This window comes from Vicugna pacos, chromosome 15 (genome assembly GCF_048564905.1).
Source record: "Vicugna pacos chromosome 15, VicPac4, whole genome shotgun sequence".
In the NCBI taxonomy this organism is placed as follows: Eukaryota; Metazoa; Chordata; class Mammalia; order Artiodactyla; family Camelidae; genus Vicugna; species Vicugna pacos.
In genome coordinates, this window is record NC_133001.1 from 6,311,558 (window position 1) to 6,333,308 (window position 21,751).

Consider the following 21,751-nt stretch of genomic DNA (forward strand, 5'->3'; position numbering starts at 1 on the left):
TATTTTTAATCCAATCTAAAAGGAAAAATACTTGGATAACCTAGGCTTGAGTCTGATTGCTTGAAAAGAAACAGAAAGCTAGAAATGGGATTATCAGTATTAAATTCAGATTCCAAACTGAAAGGTGAAATCTACTAGCAAATTCCAAACTCAGGAATATGGCTTTTCCCTGGACTTTAACATTCTAGGTCTGTGATCTCTCCTTTCAATATGAAAATGAGAACTCTAGTAACATTTTTTAGGAGACTTAGTGGTTTAGGAAAATCACCTTATTAAATTTTCAGGCTTGTTAAAGGTCTTGAAGTTGTTTTAATTATTAAATAATCCTAGGGGAAAAATCAAACAACTTTCTGAAAACTATGTATCTGTTCTCCATAATTTGATGATACAAACACCTAAAATAATTCTATGATGACTATAATTTTTAAAAAGATTTCCCTTAATTCTCATGGAAAGCATTCCAAATAGTATGACCAAGGTAACACAAATTTAAAAGTTAAAAAAAAAGTAATCTGTCCTAAGTGTCCAATATAGTATTTACTGATTTTTCTATTTAAAAAAAATTATACCATTTACCTTCAAAATCCACATCTCCAACCAACTTGGGTTTAGCAGTTACAGGATCCTGAATTCTATTTATTCCCACATCAATGACAGCAGCTCCTTCCTTGATCATATCTGCGGTGATCAGATTCGGAACGCCTAGAAATGGAGACAGAAATGATCGACGGAGTACTATAAAGAAGACTGCACCTGTCAGATTCTTATCTAATTTCAACTTCAAGAGACCTGGAAGAATGAATTAGCTTGTTTTACAAAAACCTGTTTAAAAAAAAAAAAAACTATCAACCAAGGAAACATTTAAACTTGATATAGTAAAAAGAAATATTTTGAGGCTGTAGAAATAACATTCATCCATCAAGTGTCTAATGGAAGGCCAGAAACCAGCATGCCAACCATAACTCTCCCCTCCTCTTTGTAAGCAGCCCACGTTAACAGTCTCAGGGGGATGATGACCAGAATGGCAGCGTGGCAGGCGGTCCGCCTTCACCCTCCGAGCAGAGGTCCTTCCGCCCCCTCCCCGGTGCCCTTACCGGCAGCGGAGACCACAATGTCCGCAAGAGCTGTGTGTTTCTTCAGCTGCTCCTTGGGAGTGTATCGGTGGGCTACTGTGACTGTGGCATCACCTAAGAGTGAAAAAATAGACGTCTTGGTTTCTGAATCAAAGCTGCGGTTGGATTAGATCACAATTAGGCAAACCAAGGTAGAAATTAAATATCTCTGAAAAAAATAACTGACTCGATTCCTGTGCCATATTTTCTGGGCAGCCAAATGCATTCTTTGAAAAAAAAAAAGATATACTTATGTGGAATCTAAAAAAAAGACAAATGAACTTATATACAAAACAGAAACAGACTTACAGAAATAGAATACAGACTTGTGGTTGCCAGAGGGGAGGGGTTGGGAAGGGGTAAACTGGGAGTTCAAGATTTGCAGATACTGACTGGTATATAGAAAGCAGATAAACAAGTTTGTACTGTATAGCACAGGGAAATATATATATATTCAATATTTTGTAGTAGCTTACAGTGATAAAGAATATGAAAATGAATATATGTACATTTATGTATGACTGAAGCATTGTGCTGTACACCAGAAATTGACACAACATTGTAAACTGACTATACCTCAATAAAAAAAAAAAACCCAAAAAAACAAATACTCGATTTCTTGTAAGTTTACCTGTTGGTCCTAGCTCTATCCTTTGGTGTTATATATAATTGGATTTATTCCTTATCCTACTTAATAGCCTTTCTAAACAAAGCATCACTAGAATTACTCAAGGATTTTTCTTAAAAGGTTGATGAACGCTATCTGGAAATATTTAGCTTTGCCATTATTTCTGATATAATCATGTAGGTCACATTATGATAATCACATACTCTGACTCTGATTTGAGACTTTTTCTCAGACAAATGAACAGGACTCGACATGCTGACACATTATAGTCATATCAATTCAATCCTTTGCAATGGTCTAAGATTTTTCCTACCACATATGCAGAATAGGACACTAACTCTGAATCAGTACTGCTTCCAACTCTCAAAGCCGTAACTAAAATTTGGAATTGCCTACCGCCATACTTACGCTCAAAACTCAAACTGACATCTGAGGCTTATCTATTTCTGAACTAACGCCATACTACATGAATATAAATAAACTCTCAGGTGACACTGAGTACAGCTTCTCCTACAAAGATCCCAAATACCTGTTAACAAAATCACAACAAGTACAAAGCTTACCAGAGTTCACACTTCATACATCCACCAGGCAGTCTCTCAAGATGCTCACATAAAGAAAAGGACACGTCTCTGAAAGCAATTTCCTTACCTCCAGGTCGCTCATGTGCCCCATCTGTGTGTAGCAACATTGCAATGGGCATTCTGACATTTTTTGACCTTCCAGCCACAACCACATTCTTCCCTAGGGTTGGAATACCTATAAAGAGGAAATATATTTGCATTTAAGATAGGGGCAGATTATCTTAGAAAGGGCAGCCCAAGAAAAAGAAAGCTGATGGCCCAGGATGTCAATCTAATTGTGACAAAGGATGTCACCAAGCCTACTGCCTCATCTGTCAACTGGACTATCATTTGCCACACACAGTGAAGGCTAAAAGGAAACATTCTGTGAGCTACAAAAATATTATGTGAATGTGCACTATCACCACTGTTAAAAATGAAGTCTCCTTCAGGGGTTTCTGGAGTAAACAGCAGAGACAGTTGTAGGTAACTGCTAAGAGTTAGGCTCTGCGGAACAGGACTAGGGGATACAGGGCAGAGTTTCCATTCTTTGTTACTGTATGAATCTTTACCATTTGCAAGAACTGCTTTTGAACTTTTTTAAAAAAATGTTGTTGCTGTTGTTGGGGGGAGGAAATTAGGTTTATTTATTTATTTGGTTTTAGAGGAGGTACTGGGGATTGAACCCAGAACCTCATGCATGCTAACCATGTGCTCTACCACTTAAGCTATAGCCTCCCCGCTGCAAGTACTGCTTTTAAAACACTAAGACAGACACACAATTATGGGATATGCCTACCAGTTCGCTTAATTATTTCCCATACACCCCATGGAGTAGCTGGTAACATGGAATACTGGTCCAAACACATTCGCCCCACGTTAATTACATGAAAGCCATCAACATCCTTGTCTGGAGAAACAGCATTGCAGATCCTTCTCTCATCAATGTGCTCTGGAAAAGAAATCGGAGCAGTGGTTTTAAGTCACTGTTACGTAGTTAGCATCGCTTGACTCCAGCTTACTTGGTTTGCCAAAAAAAAATCGGCTCCCCTCCTACAACTTGCCCCCATGACTGGTTTCTTCACCTGTGCATCAGGAACACACAACCAGCAAAGCCAAATGCCAAGATCAAAGCCAGCGTCCTCTTGTACCGCTGCTCCCCTCCACTGTCCCTCGCATCAAGACCTCAATACCAAATCAAGCAGTAACTGGTGTCCTCAGTAGGTCTGTCACAAATCTAGTAACACACTCACTCAGTCTTGAGTTTACCTCCCCTTGAAGTCAAATCCACACGATGGGCCGGTTGCGTAAAGTAAACAGCCCTCTCCACTCCTCAGAAATCACTTTAAAGGGTGGTGTCCAAAACTCACCTGGAAGAGGCAGCTGTACAAGGAGGCCATCCACGTTACTATCATTGTTTAGTTTACCGATTAAGTTCAACAGTTCTTCCTCTGAAATCGAAGCTGGTTTCACAATTGTCTCACTGTTGATTCCTACAAGAAAATTCCAAGGTTTAAAAAAAGAAGAAAAGAAGAGGCATCTGTTGAGAAATGCTATGTTGGCCAGCCATGTTCACACCCTCCCTGGTAGCTGGAAGACCTGAATCAGCTCACAGGGAACCTTAAGCAACTTCTAAAATACGGACACTGAAGAATACTGGCTTGATACTTTCTATACATTATTCTACATAATCCTCATCAACCTCATTTTACAGACAAGGAGACTCCAAAGTCCATGTTCTCCCCACTGTACCATGCTATCTCCCATCCCGAAGTCTTAAATAGCCACGGCTTACTCCTCTCTAGAGGTTCTAAAAGAGGTTTTTCAATGAAAAGGGCAAGAGGCCTCAATCCTCAGTGATAAAGAACAGAGTATGCCAAGGGCTCCCAGTCCGGTAACACTGCCCAGACACACCAGGGGCTTCACAGCCCTTCGGAACCCCTGACCCACAGATACGCGGGCAGACACCCCGCTGAACCTACCCTACTCTGGCCTACAGCCACACAGAGCCTGCAGCATAGCAAGGTCTGGAACACAAACCTCCCATCACTCAGACCTGCGCCTTCCGCATTCAAGCCTCCAACCACTTTTTTTTTAAATAGATTCTTAGGTTTATTTATTTATTTTTAATGGAGGTACTGGGGGCTGATTGAACCCAGGGCCTCGTGCATGCTAAGCACGTGCTCTACAACTGAGCTATACCCCTCAGCCCAACCACTTCTGAACTGCATGATCTAATTAGCTTTGGAACCAATTGGAGGAGAAATCAAAGGTTATTTCAAAGAAGTCGGAGTCATTGCCTTCAAATCCAAGACTGTGTTCTAGGCCACATCCTTGAGGTCTCCTGGACCAATGCTCAAACACCTCAGACAAAGACACATTATTGCTCAAGGAGAGCAGTTGTAAACTGCGTTCAGGGTCACCTAACAAAGGTTAAGACTAGCACAGAAACATTCCAGAAGACACCACCCTCCCTAGTCTGTAAGCCTTCCCCACCAGCAGCCTGATTTCTTTATGACAAATATTTAGATCCAGTCCAATCACATCAGCCTCCTCTGCTTGGGCTTTCTCATAAGAAAAAGGAATCAGAAATCACAATAAAATTTGCCTTGGATAAGTGAACAGCAGTCAGGGTCTGAGGCTGACACATACCCACATCGGCAGCCGCTTTGCTTTTGTTGAGGACATAGGAGTGACTTGCAGGATTCTCCCCAACCAGAACCACGCTCAGGGACGGCCGCCGGTTGCCGGCCGCCACCCACTCCTCCACCTCCCGCCGCACTTCCTGCTTGATCTGCTCGGCAAGTTTCCTTCCAGAAATGACAACAGCTTCATTGCTGCAGAGGGCAACAGTCACAAAGACCAACTGCGTGACTTTTCGTGGAGAGTAAGGATCGGACTACAAAGAAGTGGAATTAAATACCCAAAAATGCGTGGGGTCGGGGAGCGGGGGCTGGAGGAAGGTGGTCAAAAGGCACCGCGGGCCCTCCTATCCACAGGTTCCCCATTGGATGATTCAATCAACCGCGGATCAAAAATATTCGGGAAAAAAATTTCAAAAAGCTCCAAAAAGCAAAACTTGAGTTTGCCCTGCACCTGGCAACTATTTACATAGCATTTACGTTGCACCTACAACTATTCACATACCGTTTACATTGTTATGGTACTATAAATAACCTAGAGATGACTTAAAGTATATGGGAAGACGTGCATAGATTACATACAAATACTATGCCGTACATACAAATGTGTTATACAAGGGAGTTCAATATCTGGGAATTTTGGTATCTGGGGGTTCCTGGAACCAATCCCCCTCAGATACGACTGTACAAGCTTCCATTTGTGAGATAAATAAGTACTAGGGATGTACTGGATGGTGTGATGACTATAGTTAACGCTGCCATACGATATACAGCAAAGTTGTTTTGAGAGTGGATCCTAAGCGTTCTCATCACAGGAATCAATTTTCTTTTCATTACATCTATATGAAATGATAGATTTTAACTAAACCGTTTGTGGTAATCATTTCACTATGTATGTAAATCAAACCATCATGCTTTACACCTTAAACTTATACAGCGGTTATGTCAATTATTTCTCAACAAAATGACAAAAAGAAAAAAAAATGTGAAGTTTAGATTAGAATACAGGTTACTAATCTGAGGGACAGCTGAAGTCTGAAGGGCAGGTTCAGTGTGGCATATCTGTGTCCAGCCACATATTTAGGAGGATAAAGCTGATTGAAATATTACGATCATTAATCTGAACCTTGGAGGGTTTAAGTAACTGACAGCTAGTACCTGACGGAAGCTGGGTCTTATATCCAGCTCAGTCTGAATCCAGAGTCTAGGCTTTTAACGCTATACCATCCTGCCTCCAGATCACTGACGAACTGATAGGCAAAAAAAAAAAAAAAAAGTTTTCATTGTTTATATTTTGCATTATTTTATCTGATCGCTCACCACTATGAAGTTCGTTTTTCCTATATGCTTATGTGCCATTTGTGGTTTGTGTTTTGCCCACATTGTTGGCAACCAGTCATATGCTTCAAATCATTTCCCAGTTAGTTTCTTGGCTTTTCATTTATACATGCTTTTAAATGTATAAATTACGTTATGCAGTTAAGCCAATAGGCAATACACTGAACAAACCTCAAATGCCTACTGCTCCCCACAGGCCCTCCTGGAAAAGACTTTCCTGGTGAAGAACAGGGATTGGGGTGGGTCAGGACTAGGGAGGTCCCATCTCGCAGGTGGCAGTGTGCTCTACCCTGAGACCCCAACGCCCATCCGCAGCTGACAGGTCAGGAGTGAGTATCTGATGCCAAGGTACTTTCTAGGCTGGCCAGAGGTCCCGGTGGGGCCAAAGCTTATGCAGCAGGAGCAGTGGTAGTGAATTGAACCAGTAAGAGCTTCTCTCGGAACTACATTCACATGCTAGAACCACAGGGACGAGAAACTGCTTGTTGGAGGTGAGGCAGTGAGAAAACTCGGGGTCTAGAAGCATCTCCAGTTCCCCAAAGCATGTTTAAATATCTGAAAGCCTCTCTCTCCCTAGTAAAAACTGGTTATGCACCACTTCCTGGATTCCAATGTGGAAGATCCCGGGTTTTCTTACTTCCACACATATCCTTACAATGAAGTTTCCATTACTTAAAGAAGGATAAGCATTTGTTCCTTAAGAAAAAAAGACTCTGCTGAAAACAAGACTTTCCCTTTAGGTTTTTGTCCCCAGTGTCGTGAGGGATGCTCCAACCTTAAGAACAATGAAGCATACAATTGATTCAAACACTGAAACAATCTGTGTCCCCTTACAGTATGTATTTAGTTCACAGGGATAACATCAGGGTACTGGATATCTTGTCTGGTCAGATATAATTCTCAAGGCCACTGTTAATTAAAATGGAACTTTACAGCTTTAGCAATGTTGAAGCCTTGAATGCTTGCTTTTCACTTGCTTTGTGATTTAATACCTACTTTAAATGAAAGCTCAATGTCTCAGACATAATGCAGTAACTTTACAATCTAAACCTTCTATTAATCTGTATTTGCATCTTTCGAGGTATTAAGGAAACATCACAATTTTATAGCAAACCAAATGCTTTTACCCAGATTTGATGTGATGATACTAGCATAGCACAAAATATGTAATAGCAGTTCATATATATTCATGGTATATTGAGGAACTGAGGACATGTTAATATTTACAAATCCATTTCAGGGTTGGGGGGGACTTCATTAAAAGGGTATTTGCTGATACAAATACCCCTGGCAACGTTCTTGATCTACAGTAATACCAGGAATACCTGTCCCAGGCCAGAAATATATTCCCAGTCCTAGTACAGAAGAGAATAAAAGACTACTTTAAGCAGGCTTAGGACAGTCATTTATATTGAATGAAATAACTCACATAAAGTGCCAAGTACATGTAGTAACTAAAAATTAATTTCTAACTCTCTTCCGTTGGTTAGATTTATACACATACATATCCTTAATATACTATATATATATTTATCTATTTATACACTCATAAGGATATCCATACAAACATTCAGTGCAAAGGACTTAGATTGCATTTCATTAAAAAGTTCCTTTTAAAAGCAGTAAACTTAAGATAAACAAGTTTATACTGTACAGCATAGGGAACTATATTCGATCTTGTAGTAGCTTACAGCGAAAAAGAATATGAAAACGAACACATGTATATTCATGTATGACTGAAGCATTGTGCTGTACACCAGAAATTGACACAACACTGTCAACTGACTGTACTTCAATAAAAAATGATTTAGAAAAATAAAATAAAAGCAGTCAACTTAGAGAAAATGGTACCAGCACATCTGGGCTAAGCATGATATAATAAAGACACAGGGTTCTGGGGGAACCCGGTGTTCCAAGTTCCAAAGGCAAGTTCTGGATGTTATGCCAATTTACTGGAGAAAAAAAAAAAGTCAAAGAGTAGCAAGAACCGAAACAGAGCCACAACGCAAGGAGTTATCTTTCACAGCATAACTGTGTTGTAGCCCTCTTCTGTGTACAACTTTGCCAAATGTGAAACACAGTCCTCCAAGGCAACTCCCTAAGTACCTAATTTCCCAACATTTTTTTTTTGCCAAAGGGCGGATAAAGTTACTGCTACTCCCCAAAAAACAGAAATGGAGATAGATCAGTCCTACAGGGAATCCAAAATTTATTAGCCATATTAGCTAACACTTATTTACAAGTGCATTCACAAATGTGTTTAGAAAATTTTCCATTAAAACTATGAATCAACAGACTAGAAAGTCAAGAGGTCTGTCCAAATAAAATTCAAAACTGAAATCCAAGTCAGTGGCGTCTTCACTTTCCTCCTAATTCAATAGTTTACAGTACTGTAATTTCCCACGAAAATTTAGGATGGGGTGCATTTCACAATTCATGATGCAGTTTTTTTGGAAAGAGTGCTGTTATCGACTAATTAATGGAACCAGCAATGAGTGAACAAACAAAGACACAAAGGGGGATGGAACTAACATGTACTAAACCCTAAGTATTTTGCTAAGAGTTTTACATACATTAGTGAGTAACCTTAGGACGATTATAATAAGTCTGTTACACAGAAAGGAGAAACTCAGGACAGCAGAAACAAAATTCAACACAAAATTGTGCCTCCAAAGTCCATTTTTTCCTATACCCCATCTAGACTACAGTACTCTCTCTAGCCATGAAAACTCTCACACCAAACAAATAAATACATGCAGACTCATAGTTTCATAAAGATAGTTTTAAAGTTACCAGCCAGCAGTAATTCAAAGTAATACACTGGAACCCTGAATACCATATGTACTTACTGCCTTCAGAGACGTGGAAACCTACATTTTCATTTAGGAAAGGAGGTGAAAGGAGGGCACTTGTCACTGGAGAGTGTGAGCAAACTGGTCCAGTTCTCTAGGTGATGAATTGAAGGATCTTTATAAATGTCTTTTCAACCATGAAAGCAACCGGTACATATGGCCAGAACTCGGAGGAGAAATGACAGCAATGAAAGATGGGGCTGGAAACGTAGGTCAGGGTCAGACTAAGGAAATCCTCTGAGGTCTTCTTTCAAAAACTTAATCCCCATCCTGTGCTCCAACAGCACCATGGAAATGTCTCTAATAGTATTTTTTACACTGATTGGAAATTATACACGTGTTCTGACCCTTGACACGTACGGCAGTGCCACTAAGGATAGAACCGTTTTTCCGATCTCTGAAGTCGCACAGCCTAGCACAGTGCCTGGATAAAAGGGAATGCTGTTTCAAGGCTTAGGTCTCTGCAGTGTAAAGGTTCTAAAGACTGACAGCAAAGAGGGCGCACAGGTTTAGGGAGAGAAATCACAGCTCCTCCTCCACTCCCACCCATCAAAAAAGATTCTTCAATCTAAGTTTAGCGTGGGAGTTCGAGGTCCAGAAAGATCAGGAGATACTTATTACCGCCCTAAGAAAACGCAAACAGAGCTTTCCCTCTCCTCCTCCCGGGTGTTTACTCCCTCAATTTACTTGGCCTGGCACTAACCAACTCGGGATGGGCTGACTCAAAGTCCTGCTGACCACAGCACAGTAATCCCCTTGAGGGGAAAAGGGGCAGGTTGAAGAGCAGCGCGCGCCGCATCCACGTCCGGGAGGAGGAGGAGGGAAGTGCTGGTCCTGGGCGAGCAAGGCTCGGGGATTTCGTCAGACTGCTCCAACCCCGCTCCGCCGCTAGGGTCCCGGGGACGCACGGCTCGCAGAAGGCTGCTCCCTCAGAACTCTTCCCAGCGCTCGCCAAAGCGGCTCCTCGGCTTTCCCCAAGACAGCTCCTGGCATCACCATGGCCAAGGGCGGCCGGTGACCTCCGCATGCTCCCACGTCAACTGCGGCGCCCCAGAACCCATCTGCGCCTTCGCTCCAAACCGTGGGCCCGTCCCGCCGGCTGACCGGCCTCGAGACAGGGCGACTCCCCGAGCCTCCAGGAGACTCGCTCCTTCCTAAAGGCGGGCTCCCGGTCTCAGCCCACCACCCTGCGGAGCGAGCGCCCTGGTGGCAGCCTGCCGCCACGCTCGGCTGCCACGTCGCCCCGCCACACCCCTCTCGGTGGCCACCACCGCCCGGGACGGAGATGCTGGGGAAGGGCGTCCCTGGGCGGGCACCGCGCTGGGTTCTTCTCGGCTTTCCGCGTTGGCCCAGCTCCCCAACCGTCTTACCGAACTGCCGAGAGGTGGAAGGGGCGAGGGCGGAGGCGGAGGCGGAAGCTGCAGCTCTGTGCTGGCCGGAACAGCCATGTGGCCAAAGTAGACCCGAGCGACGCTACAGCCATAGCCAGCGCCAGGAAGGTCGCGCGCGCGGGCAGCCTAGTTATACGGCCGCCGCTTGGCAGGCCCCGCCTCCCGCCGGCACCCACTGGTCCCTGCCGCACTCCGCTTGAAGTCTATTGGGCCGCTGGAGCTGAAGAAGCCAATCGGGTGTCTTTATTAAACGCAAGCGAAGACCAGTAAAGCCCTGCTTGTGATTGGAGCAAAAAGAGCTAGGAGCGAGACTTTGGAAGGCTCGGAAGAAAGGCTCGGAAGAAAGGCTCGGTAGCTCCCCGAGACTGGCTGAGGAGGCAAGCCCCTGCCACATGCAGCTGTTGTCAAGGAAGCCAGGCCAACTGGAGTTCGGTCATGTATTTCTCAAATATATGAGCATCTACCATGTGCCCGGAAATATAAAGAGTGGATAAAAAGTTAGACAGATGGAATAACAATGAATAAATGAATAAATGTAGAAGAATGATGGAGTTAGAAAATAACTATTTGGCAAAAATCATGCTAAAAATTGTTTCAGACTCAATGGCTGTCAAAGCAACTGGGTGAAGTTGGATGAGGAGTAAGTTATTTACATATAGCTTTGCCAGATCTTGCAAATAAAAATACAAAATGCTCAATTAAATTTGAGTTCTAAATAAATAACTTGGGAGGAGGGGTCATATTTTAGCAAAAAAGTGTTCATTGGTTATCTGAAATTCAAATTAAGCTGGGCCTCCTGTATTTTATCTGGCTGGCCACCCTATGCATAATCTCAAAGTATGTCTCCCACAAAGTATTTTTGTTAATAGCAAAGGGGGGAAATGGCACATTTACAGTGGAGAAACCTGATAGTCATCATTTTAAACAAGTGATCACAAACACACATTATGTGCCCTCAGATACAATGTTACGGAAACTACAGGCCAGCCAAGAAACAAGCACCACTCGGAGGGTTGGAGTACTCAGATGTATTACGCCAGCAGGCTCAGAGGGGCTTCTGCTCCGAAGCGCTGAGCACCTCCAAGACGTGCGCATGAGGTTTTATAGGGTAAAGTACAAGCTTGGCGTATTCGGCCAATAGGCATGGAATAGCTTTAGCAGCATTATCATCACAAAGGTGGAGGCGGGGAGGCAGCAAACCAACATTCCAAAGCCAGATATGTAGGTTTGAAAACCCAGCTGGCTAGCAAGAAAACATAAACAGCAAACCAACACTAATTAACTTAGATTTACAAGTTAGTCCAGCGGAACTCAGATCAGTATTCCAATACTTAGATTTGTGAGTTATCTTGTTAGACCAGCCCAGCTTTTCCTTCACAATAACACACTGAGGACACATCACTTCATAACTCTTAGCAAGTCTGAATATTGGATGGAATGATTTTTCTAAACCATTGAATTCCAAAAAATTCACACATTGAGAGGAGAGATCACAGATCTGAAACAGTAAAACAGTCCAGGAAAAAGCCACATTCCTGAGATTTTGGAATACACTAGTAGACCTAATCACAAGAAAATATCAGATAAGCCCAAACTGAGAGACTTTCTACAAGAAAGCAGTCTGTACTCTTCAAAAAATGTCAAAGTCATGAGAGACAAAGAATGACGAACTTTTCTAGATCAAAGGAGCCTGGACATGGCAATTCAATGTAATGTGTGATTCCAGACCAAAAAAAAAAAAAATATATATATATATATATAATATATATATATGTATATGTGTGTGTGTATATATATATATATGTGTGTATATATATGTAATTTTCTTTCTTTTCCCCTCATTCTTCTTTTCTCTCTCTCGTGCTATAAGGAACATTATAGGACAACTGGCAAAATAAGAATAAACTCTGTAGATCAGCTAATAGCATTGTATGAATCAATTTCCTATACCCAATCATATCATGATTATGTAAAGACAATGTCCTTGCTTTAAGAGATAAATACCATGTCTACACCTTACTTTCAAATGGTTCAGAAAATATATATATATTTATATACATACACACACACACATCCATTTGTGTGTTAGAATTGCCATAGCAAAATACCATGGACTGGTTGGCTTAAAACACAGAAATTATTGTATCTACATGAGATGATGGATGTTCACTAAACTGACTGTGATAATCATTTCATGATGTATGTAAATCAAATCATTACGTTGTACACCTTAAACTTACACAGTGCTGTGTATCAATTATATATGTATCAATAAAATTGGGAGAAAAAAATTAATTTTCTCTCAATCCTGGAGGCTGGAAGTCCAAGATCAAAGTGTCAGGAGGTTTGCTTCTCTTGAGGCCTCTCTCCCTGACTTGCAGATGGCTACCCTGTCACTGTCCTCACGTTGCCTTTTCTCTGTGGGAGCAAGGACACCAGTCAGATTGGATTAGAACCCACCATGACTTCCTCATTTTAACTTTATTACCTTTTTAAAGGCTCTGTTTCCAAATATAGTCACACTCTAGGGTCCTGGGGCGGGTAGGGCTTCATATGAACACATGAATCTGGGAGGCACACAATTCAGTCTATAGGAATGTATATACATAGAGAGAAACTGGTAAAACAGATGGCAAATGTAACATATTGACAACTGGGGAATTGGATGAAAAGTATGCAAGCATTCTTTGAACTTTTCCTACAACCTTTCTGTGTGTCTGAAATTATTTCAAAATTTAAAAAGAATTAGTAAGATTTCTGCCTTCATGGGGCTTGAGGTAGACATACAGTGAACAAGAGAAGAATGTGGTGCTGAGAACCGTCAAAACATAGATGTGAAAGGCTGTAAAGGTCAGAGTGTGCCCTCAGGTTATATGACTGGAATAATGACTCACAAAAATCTGTCCCCAGCACGCCGTGGTGGGGAGGACTTTACAGTTCCTTGGACCTTGCAGCAGTGGCTCTGAAGAAGGAAAGGAGCCAGACACGCCCAGATTTTAGGATAAATAACCCTCTCACCACTCTGCAGAATTTTGGAATTTCCCTCTTCCCAAAATGCAAACTCTTGAGAGTGAGACCATGAGAACATTATTATATATTTTTATTAGGCTTAACAAAAGGATTTGCTTCTAAGCTCCCACAGATTTATACTGAAATACTGTTTGTTTAACAAAAATATTTTATGCTCCAGTTTTTAGTCCAGATTCTGGGAGATTCTGGGAGATTCTGTGAGGGCCCTTCTACACTCGGGCCCTGACTAGCCTTTCTGCCCGCTCTGTCCTTGCTCGGCCCTCCGCAGAGTACATCCCATGCTTCCCCCTGCTTTTTGGTTGCCCACCCCTCTCTGCTCTCCAGAGCCACTGCGACTCACTCCCCAAGGCTACACCCCCCCACCCCCCACCCCGACTGCCTAACTTAACAATGTTGCCTCTGAGCCTCCACACTAAGTGGCCTCCAGTGTTTCATGAACACATAAGGAAGCATTGGGACCACACCCAAGGGCAAAATAGCATTTTTACTCCAACCCAACACTGACAGGCAGAATGAATTGCCCTCTCTTCTGGGCTATCCTAGCATGGAAAAAAAAAAACTCCTATTTCTGCCCTCAGAATGACATCTTGATATTGGTCCACCCGTCTATCTCATCTAATATGATGTGCTTATTAAATCAAGACAATTCAAGGGGGGAGGGTATAGCTCAGTGGTTGAGTGCATGCTATGCATGAGGTCCTGGGTTCAATCCCCAGTACCTCTATTAAAAACAAACAAACAAACAAACCTAATTACCTTCCCCCCAAGACAATTCATATCTCATGACTTATTTGTGTAAGCACAAAGCACATTAATAACCAAACATCTGTTTATAATAATTCTAATAATAGCTAAGATTTATTGAACAATGTGCTGGGCACTGTTCAATGCACTTTGCATATATTATCCTATTTAATTTTGACAGTAGCCCCCTGAATAAGTGCTATCATCACCTCCATCGTACAGATGGGGAAAATGAGGCACAGGAGGGCTTAGGAGGTCCAAGATCACAGAGCTAATAAGGGGAGGGCAGGGACTGAAGCTAGACAGACTGGCTCCAGGGGGCTCTGCTATGAGCTACCATTTATTAAGCATTTGTTCTGTGCCAGGCACTGGATTCAGCGTCATCTTCTTTAACCCCATCAACTCTGCGAGGTATGTATTATGTTCCCCATTTCGGATGAAAGAACTGAGACTCGGAGAAACCTGGCCACTTGCCTGAAGTCACTCACCCACAGCAAGACGAGGCAGATGGCTGGATAAGAAAGCCTTGAGTCTGGCCCTCCATTTCACGTGAGCCTGGCTATTTAATACATAGGTGAAGAGGAATCTGGACCACGCACCGGCAAAATCACTTAAAACTACAAACAGGTGAGAGGTAACAGTTGGGCAGAGGAGGCCATGGTGGTGGAACCCACAGAGTTGGCAGCTAAACTGTAACAGCGTTCCATGTCTAGAAGGAACCACAGAGCTTATGAGCTCCCACCCATTCCACCACCAGTCAGACTTCCCTTGTAACTCATTTATCTGAAGAAATCAAGGACCCTCTATTTATCTCAGAGCAATTTCTAGGTAAGAATTATGCTGAGCACTCCTGTTAACCTGGAGCTCATTAATGGCACCAGGATCACCACTGCAGAAGTGAAAATACTGAAATATCTCTGTGCCAGTTGGTAAAGCCAGCTCTTCTCCTGAGCCCTCTGATTGTCTACCGCAGCCTAGCATCCCTCCCTAGGGAAACCAATCAGTACTGACAGCTGGACCGCGATCCTGCTTCCACACCAGGCTGGCTTGGGCCGTGCCTATCCATTTCATACTCCCTGAGTTTCTCCCATCTCAGAGCATTCCATTTGTTGGTTAGTGTGCCTTCTGTTTCAATACCACTGAAGCAGACAGCACTAAGACAGTTTCATCCAGTCCCTGAAACACCCAGCCAGACAGAGCTGAGTGTTTTCTCTTACTATCGAAGTAATTAATATTCTTTGTTTAAAACAGACACACATACACATTCACACTGGAAACTCAAAAAAAGAGAGTAAGAAACAGAGACAAAATGACACCCACTGCATCACCAATCAGAAATGCTCAGGATTAGATACATGGCACTGTGCTTCGAAGTAAAGCTATTTTTGAAAAGTTGAATAAGACGCAAACTGGTCCTAACTAGGTTTCTAGCCTGGTGGGGTAGGAGACAAATCATGTTAACAGTTGAATAGTTAAGTGGCAGAGATGTGCCCAGGGGGCTCTGGGAGCTTAGTGGATGGACCCCTGAGTCTTGTCCTTGCCTTTAGACTGGAATCACCTTTATGGCCATAGGGAAAGTGTAGGCTGGGGAAGCAGGTTGAAGAGAATGTTTAGGCTGTTTTGGCAGGGTCATAGGCAAGCAGGGAGATGGAGAGCTTGCAGCTCACAGGCAGCCCATCCCAGCTTCTAAAAAGCTGGGAACTCAGTGTGGAAGACTGCACAAGAGCCTCCAGAGATTTATAAAGCTTTTTTGCGCATCTCTTTCATTAACCCTTACGGAGTGAAAGGCAGCTGGTTAAGGATCCTGTGGTTGGAAAAACACCAGCCTCAGAATTTCCAGGATTTGGTTTCTTTCTTCAATTCTCCTACTTCTTGTCTTTGAACTGGGGGTGCCCTCTGTTTAAAGGGCTCTTGTTCTTGGCAGAGTCCGTGTGGTACCCTGAGGAGATGCAACCCAGTTTTCTTCTAATTTCAAGGAGAAGTAAGGGGACCTTACTTCCTTGACATGATAGGAAAGGGGACAGGGAGTCAGAGTGTGGGGAAAAGGGAACTAAATTTGTAAACCATTAACCATGTGCCGGGAACAATGCTAGATATTTCCCCTACGTTTGCTCATATAATCCTAAAGTTCCTGTGAGGTCAATATATTATTATATCTGTTACAGAAGAAGCAATAAATTCACAAAGTTAAAGTGATTTGCCCACGGTCACCAACCAGTAATGGCAGTGCCAGGAATAAACGTAGGTCTGCTTACTCCAAAACCCATGTTCCTTCATGAAACATACCCATCACCATTGCGCGAGGTCAGGTTGAAGAGAGGGCATGTGGCAGGATGCAGTGACCAGCATGGAGCAAGTGGAACAAGGAACGCTGACTAGGTTACGGAACACTTAAGGACATGACCCTCCCGAAGGTTACACTTTACAAGTCTTCTTGCCTTTCCTTCTTCTCCTCTTCTTTTTCCTCCTTTTAGGCCTGCTAAAAAGAACTTTAAATTTTTACCATTTACAAAAATCTTATATAATTTTTTAAAAAATAGAGGTGGTGTTTTACCAAAGTGATTAAAATTACATGATTCTGACAGCAGCGCCGAAAATTGTTATAGAAAATATTGTCTGTCTTCCACACTGCAGTGCTTAGATGCCAACCCATCACCTTCTTGATGGATTACAAATAAACATACATATTATAACTACAAATAAATCAACACTTGTATTTTATTGTGAAGAAAATTCTACACACTTTCTAGCTGACCTCATTGTATTACATTCAAGGTTAAAGATGATAGCAGTATTAAGGGCATGATCAGCTGCAGAGAACAGCGTAAATAACAGGTAGCACTTACTATACGCCAGGCTCTGTTCTGAATGCTTTGTGCTTAGTAATTCATTGAATCCTCATCCTAACTGTTGTGGGACACAACGGTGGCCAGTCGGTCACACGGTGACGTGGCTTGGCAAAGGAGTTTGGCAGAGATGAAGGAGGAGAATAGGAAAGGAGTTAATTAGGTTAAGCTGCCATAGACAACAGTGGGCCACACAGACAAGGGGTGCCTGTGTGAGCCCCGAGGGGTGGTTGCTGGGTCTTTTACAAGGTAGAGTCACAAGGTGCCTGATCGGCTTGTGCACAAGTCTCTGATTGTAGGTGAGGTAAGAAGTTTAGGGTCCGAGAAGGGGGGGGGTTATGACTCTGATGAGGTGGGCTGAAACAAGCCAGCCTGAGCTACTGTGAGATTAGGCATTACCTGGGGCTATTAGTTTATGCCCAGTAAAGAATGTACTTTATCTGCTGAGGGGTCACAGGCAGACAACTGAGAGCCCAGGAATGGGGCTCGTTGGACTTGGAAGGATGTCAGTTGGCCCCACAATAACCCTTTCTACAGATGAGGGAAAGAAGCACAGAGAGGTTAGTAAGTTACTAACCCCTGAGATCACACAGCTAATAAATTGCAAATCTAATTTTTATTAAATTTAACTTTTTTTTTAAGGAAAAAGAAAAAATAGTTTTTGAATTTTAGGAGAAAAGGAAGGAAGTCAGCAAAACAGTCTAGTTTTTGAAAAGATATGTGCACCCCAATGTTCATAGCAGCACTGTTTACAATAGTCAGGACATGGAAACAACCTAAATGTCCATCAACAGGTGACTGGATAAAGAAGATGTGGTATATTTAGACAATGGAATGTTATAACTGAGTCACTTTGCTGTACGGCCTGAAACTAACATTGTAAATCAACTACACTTCAATAAAAAAATAAAATTAAAAAACTTTAGTTTCTGAGACCAATAATAATAGCCAACATATACTAGCACTATTCTAAGTATTTTACATGTATTATTCAATCCTCTTCTCAGTCCTATTATGATCCCTATTTTACAGATGAGGAAACTGAGTCTCAAAGAGGTTAAATAGTAAACAGTTAGTGGCAGAGTAAAGGCAGCAAAGGAAAATGGCAAAAAAAAAAAAAGAGAAAGAGAGAAAGAAATGGCATTAAAAAATGTTTGAGTCATTGGGGTCTCTTCATGACTGAAGGCAGTATGACCCAAATTCTTGGCATAATTTCTCACCCAAGAGTACACTTTCAGAGAAGGCTACTCTTCAGTGATTACCGCAGGACATGCCTGGGTGACAAAGTCTGTCATCAGTACATCTGGTTCCTGCCTGCCTCTCTTCCCCCACACCAATGGCAGATTTACAGAGCTTCTCTCCTGAATCACCGGAGGGGAACACGAAGATGAGAACGTTGTCAAGCTCTCCCACGGCCACCACTTATATAAATTTTCCCTTTAGTCTTCTTACTGCAACTTTCAAGATCATTCTGTAGATCATTTCAAGATCATCCCTCTCTTATTCTTCAACACCCTTCTCTTGCTTTTCTAACCTCTCCTCCAAGTTGCCCTCCTACTTCTCTGGCTGCTCCTTCCCAACCGCCCTTGCCAGTTTCTTCTCTTCTGTGTGGCCTTTAACTATCAGGGCTCCTGAAAGTTCTATTGTTGCACCTCTCACTACCTTCCCTCCCTTTGGCTGTTTTAATCCACTGCTATGGCTCTAAATATCTATAGGATGAGAACTCCCAAGTGGATCTCCATCCTGGTACCTTCTCTGAGCTCCAGACATGAATATATCTGCATCATAGACATTTCAGAGTTCATACACTCAAAACAGAACTCCTCATCGACTTGCAAAGCTGCTTTTCCTCACATCTTTTCTTAATAATTGGAAACAATCTGCTACCAGTTAGTCGCTTGTGCCAGAAACACAGTATCAGCCTTGACTCACATTCAGCTCATCACTGAATAGACCTCAGTTCTATCTACTCTCTCCATTGATCTAGTCCAGGTCAACTCCATCTTCTGCTCAGACCATCACAATAGCCTCTTCATCGCTTCAGTGTTTTGAAGTGTACATGGCATCACTCTTCTCCTGAAAACCTATCAATGGCTGGCCACCTGGCTTCAAATGAGATCTAAGATTTCTGGTGGCTGGCTTCAGCTCCCTTCATTTTCCCTTTGTCTACCACATTCTCCTCACACTGGCTTCTTTCAGTGCCTTGATGAAAGCAGACTCTGACTTGCTGCAAAGCCTTTGCACATGCTGTTGACTCTGGGCAGACACTCTTCTATTTTCATTCAGCTCGCTCACCTGCTGGGGGCTCCACTTAATTGATATCTCCTGAGACTCCCCAGTTTCTCTAGGTCTCTCCTGTTACACTCTCTTAATGCAGACTGTGCTTTTCCTCCTAGTAGTAATTAAGTAATTATTTGATTAATATCTTCTCCAGTTGAATGTAAGCTCCAGGAGGGCAAGGGCCATGGATTATATTCATGGGTGTGACCCACAGGTCTGACCTTAGACTTCAGGCATTTTCAAAGTAGAAACTTTCACATGGCTTCTTTGCTGAGTGAGTTTTTCGTGTCACATACATTGGGATTTCTCTTTCACGACCTTTGACTTGAGTCCTAAGATAACGGGCAGGGACAGCTTAGCACTTTTACTGTCTGCCGGTCTTTTTCCATCTCCTTGTGACAGGGGTTAAGACATAGGCTGCTGTGGAGAGCACCGCTAGCTGGGAGGGACAGGAACCTTGCTGTGACCAAAGTGGAAAGAGGAGTGGGGCATGGGTGAGGTTGTTTGGGTACAGCTGGAGTTTTACAAATGATGAGACAGGACACTTATACAGAATGAAAATGCAAGGTTGCAAATCCTGCCCAAGGGAACTGGAAAGGGGAACTGCATGATGAATGGGGGTGGGGCAGGGGGTGGGAGAGGTTCAGAAAAGGCAGTGTTGGTTGCCTTATAATTTGCTGCTTAGCTTCTGCTTTCAGCATCTGCTGTGACCAGATGGTGTGCGGTGATCTCTCTGGCTGACTGAGCCAAGGAAGAGTAAAACCTCCCCAGTATTTGTAAACTATAGGCTGTGTCTGAGGGGAAAAAATTGCCCTGCAGCAATTAGCAACTCCCCCGCCACTGTCTCTCTCTAGTCCTGTCTTCCTCTCTCTCAGAAATCTTATCTCTTTTTTTTTTTTACTTTTCACTTTAACATTTTATTATTTTTTTAATTGAAGTATTATTGGCTTGCAATATTATATTAGTTTCAGGTTGATATTTTGACGTATAACAAAATGATCGCCATAAGTCTGGTTACCATTTCTCACCATTATTTACATTATTTAATTATTACAATATTATTGATTATATTCCCCATGCTACACAAGTCATTTTAACTGAAAGTTTGTACCTGTTAATTTTCCTCATTTATTTCACTCACCGCTGCCCATCCCTTCCGGCAACCACCAGTTTGTCCACTGTATCTATGAGTCTGTTTGTGTCTTGTTGTTTGTTCATTCAGAAATCTTATCGTTGATCCCTAAGTGGTCTATATTGATATCCTGGTCAAATATTGACCTGGGATGTTTCCCAAATCCCTGAGGTTTCCCACCTCCCTCTCCACCCTGATAGCTAGCTATCTGGAAAAGTTTTCTAATAAATAGCTGGACTTTCATAGCCTCAGTGAGTCTCTAACCCAAATAACAATCATCAGAAGGGAGAAAAACTTTCATGAACTCCTTCCTCCCCATGCTCTCTGAAAACATTTTAATCACAACTACGTTATTAAAATAACATAAACTATTATAAAATCTCTAAATATCCTTGTGTTTACAGCTTTTTAAACAGCTATCCAATCATACAGTTATAAGTTAAACACCAACAAAATGAGCAAAGTTAATAAAATAAAAATAACATCATTACTTAATGTGACAGGTAATATTTGGGTGAAATAAAATCACGTGCTACTTGAACGTGGCAATGATAGGTACAGGGCAACTTCCTTTGCACTGGGCATCCTGCATCACCGTTTTCTGAGCCATCACTCAATTCTCCCACAATCTTCCTTTTTCTTGGTCTCTGCATTCTACCACGGTGCCGTGTGGCTGTCAGTTGGTACTATCGCATTGTTTTCACATTGTTTGCTTCTGTTAATGTTTTATTAGTTCACAGCAGTGTGGCACTATGGTACCAACGAGAGCAAGCACAAATGCAAGTGTGCTGGGAGAGGACCATGCAGGTGGCCTGGAAGTGCACTGTCTGCAAGGCAGCCACTAGCCATGTAGGGCTACTGAGCACTCGAAATGCGGCCAGTCCAAAGTGAGCTGGGTGTAGACGTAAGTACACTCTCATCATATGTTGTGAAAAAAATGCATAAATTATTAAAAATTTTAGATGGAGCCCACATCAAAATCACATTATTTTGTGTCAGTACTATCATGTTTAACATTTGCAACTGTGGAGAATAATCTAGAAAACAACCCTCCTTTGACAGGCTCTTGTAATCGCAGAGCATGAGGGTCCCGACCGAATTTAAATAGCTGTTGCATTGATATAGCTGTCTTCCTCAATCATACTGCAATCTAAATTACTTGGGTTTATATTTCTGAGGACCGTTTGGCTCTT

At 42.4% G+C, this 21,751-nt stretch overlaps 1 protein-coding gene across 5 annotated transcripts in view; it reads right to left on the reverse strand.

The window, feature by feature from the left end:
• Positions 1 to 21,751, reverse strand: part of LOC140685445 (bifunctional methylenetetrahydrofolate dehydrogenase/cyclohydrolase, mitochondrial-like) — a 77,008-nt gene that overhangs the window by 2,588 nt on the left and 52,669 nt on the right. For 2 of the 5 annotated variants that reach the window (XM_072937562.1, XM_072937563.1), the window contains exons 2-6: positions 3,674 to 3,796; positions 3,103 to 3,255; positions 2,392 to 2,499; positions 1,095 to 1,187; positions 577 to 702 (exon numbers count right to left, since the gene is read on the reverse strand). In XM_072937562.1, coding sequence (XP_072793663.1) covers positions 577 to 702; positions 1,095 to 1,187; positions 2,392 to 2,499; positions 3,103 to 3,172 — 397 coding nt within the window. In that variant the 5' untranslated portion in view covers positions 3,173 to 3,255; positions 3,674 to 3,796. Of the gene's footprint in view, positions 1 to 576; positions 703 to 1,094; positions 1,188 to 2,391; positions 2,500 to 3,102; positions 3,256 to 3,673; positions 3,797 to 4,955; positions 5,141 to 10,505; positions 10,639 to 21,751 lie in introns of those variants that run through there. The other 3 variants (XM_072937558.1, XM_072937559.1, XM_072937560.1) reach the window with 3 other exon arrangements.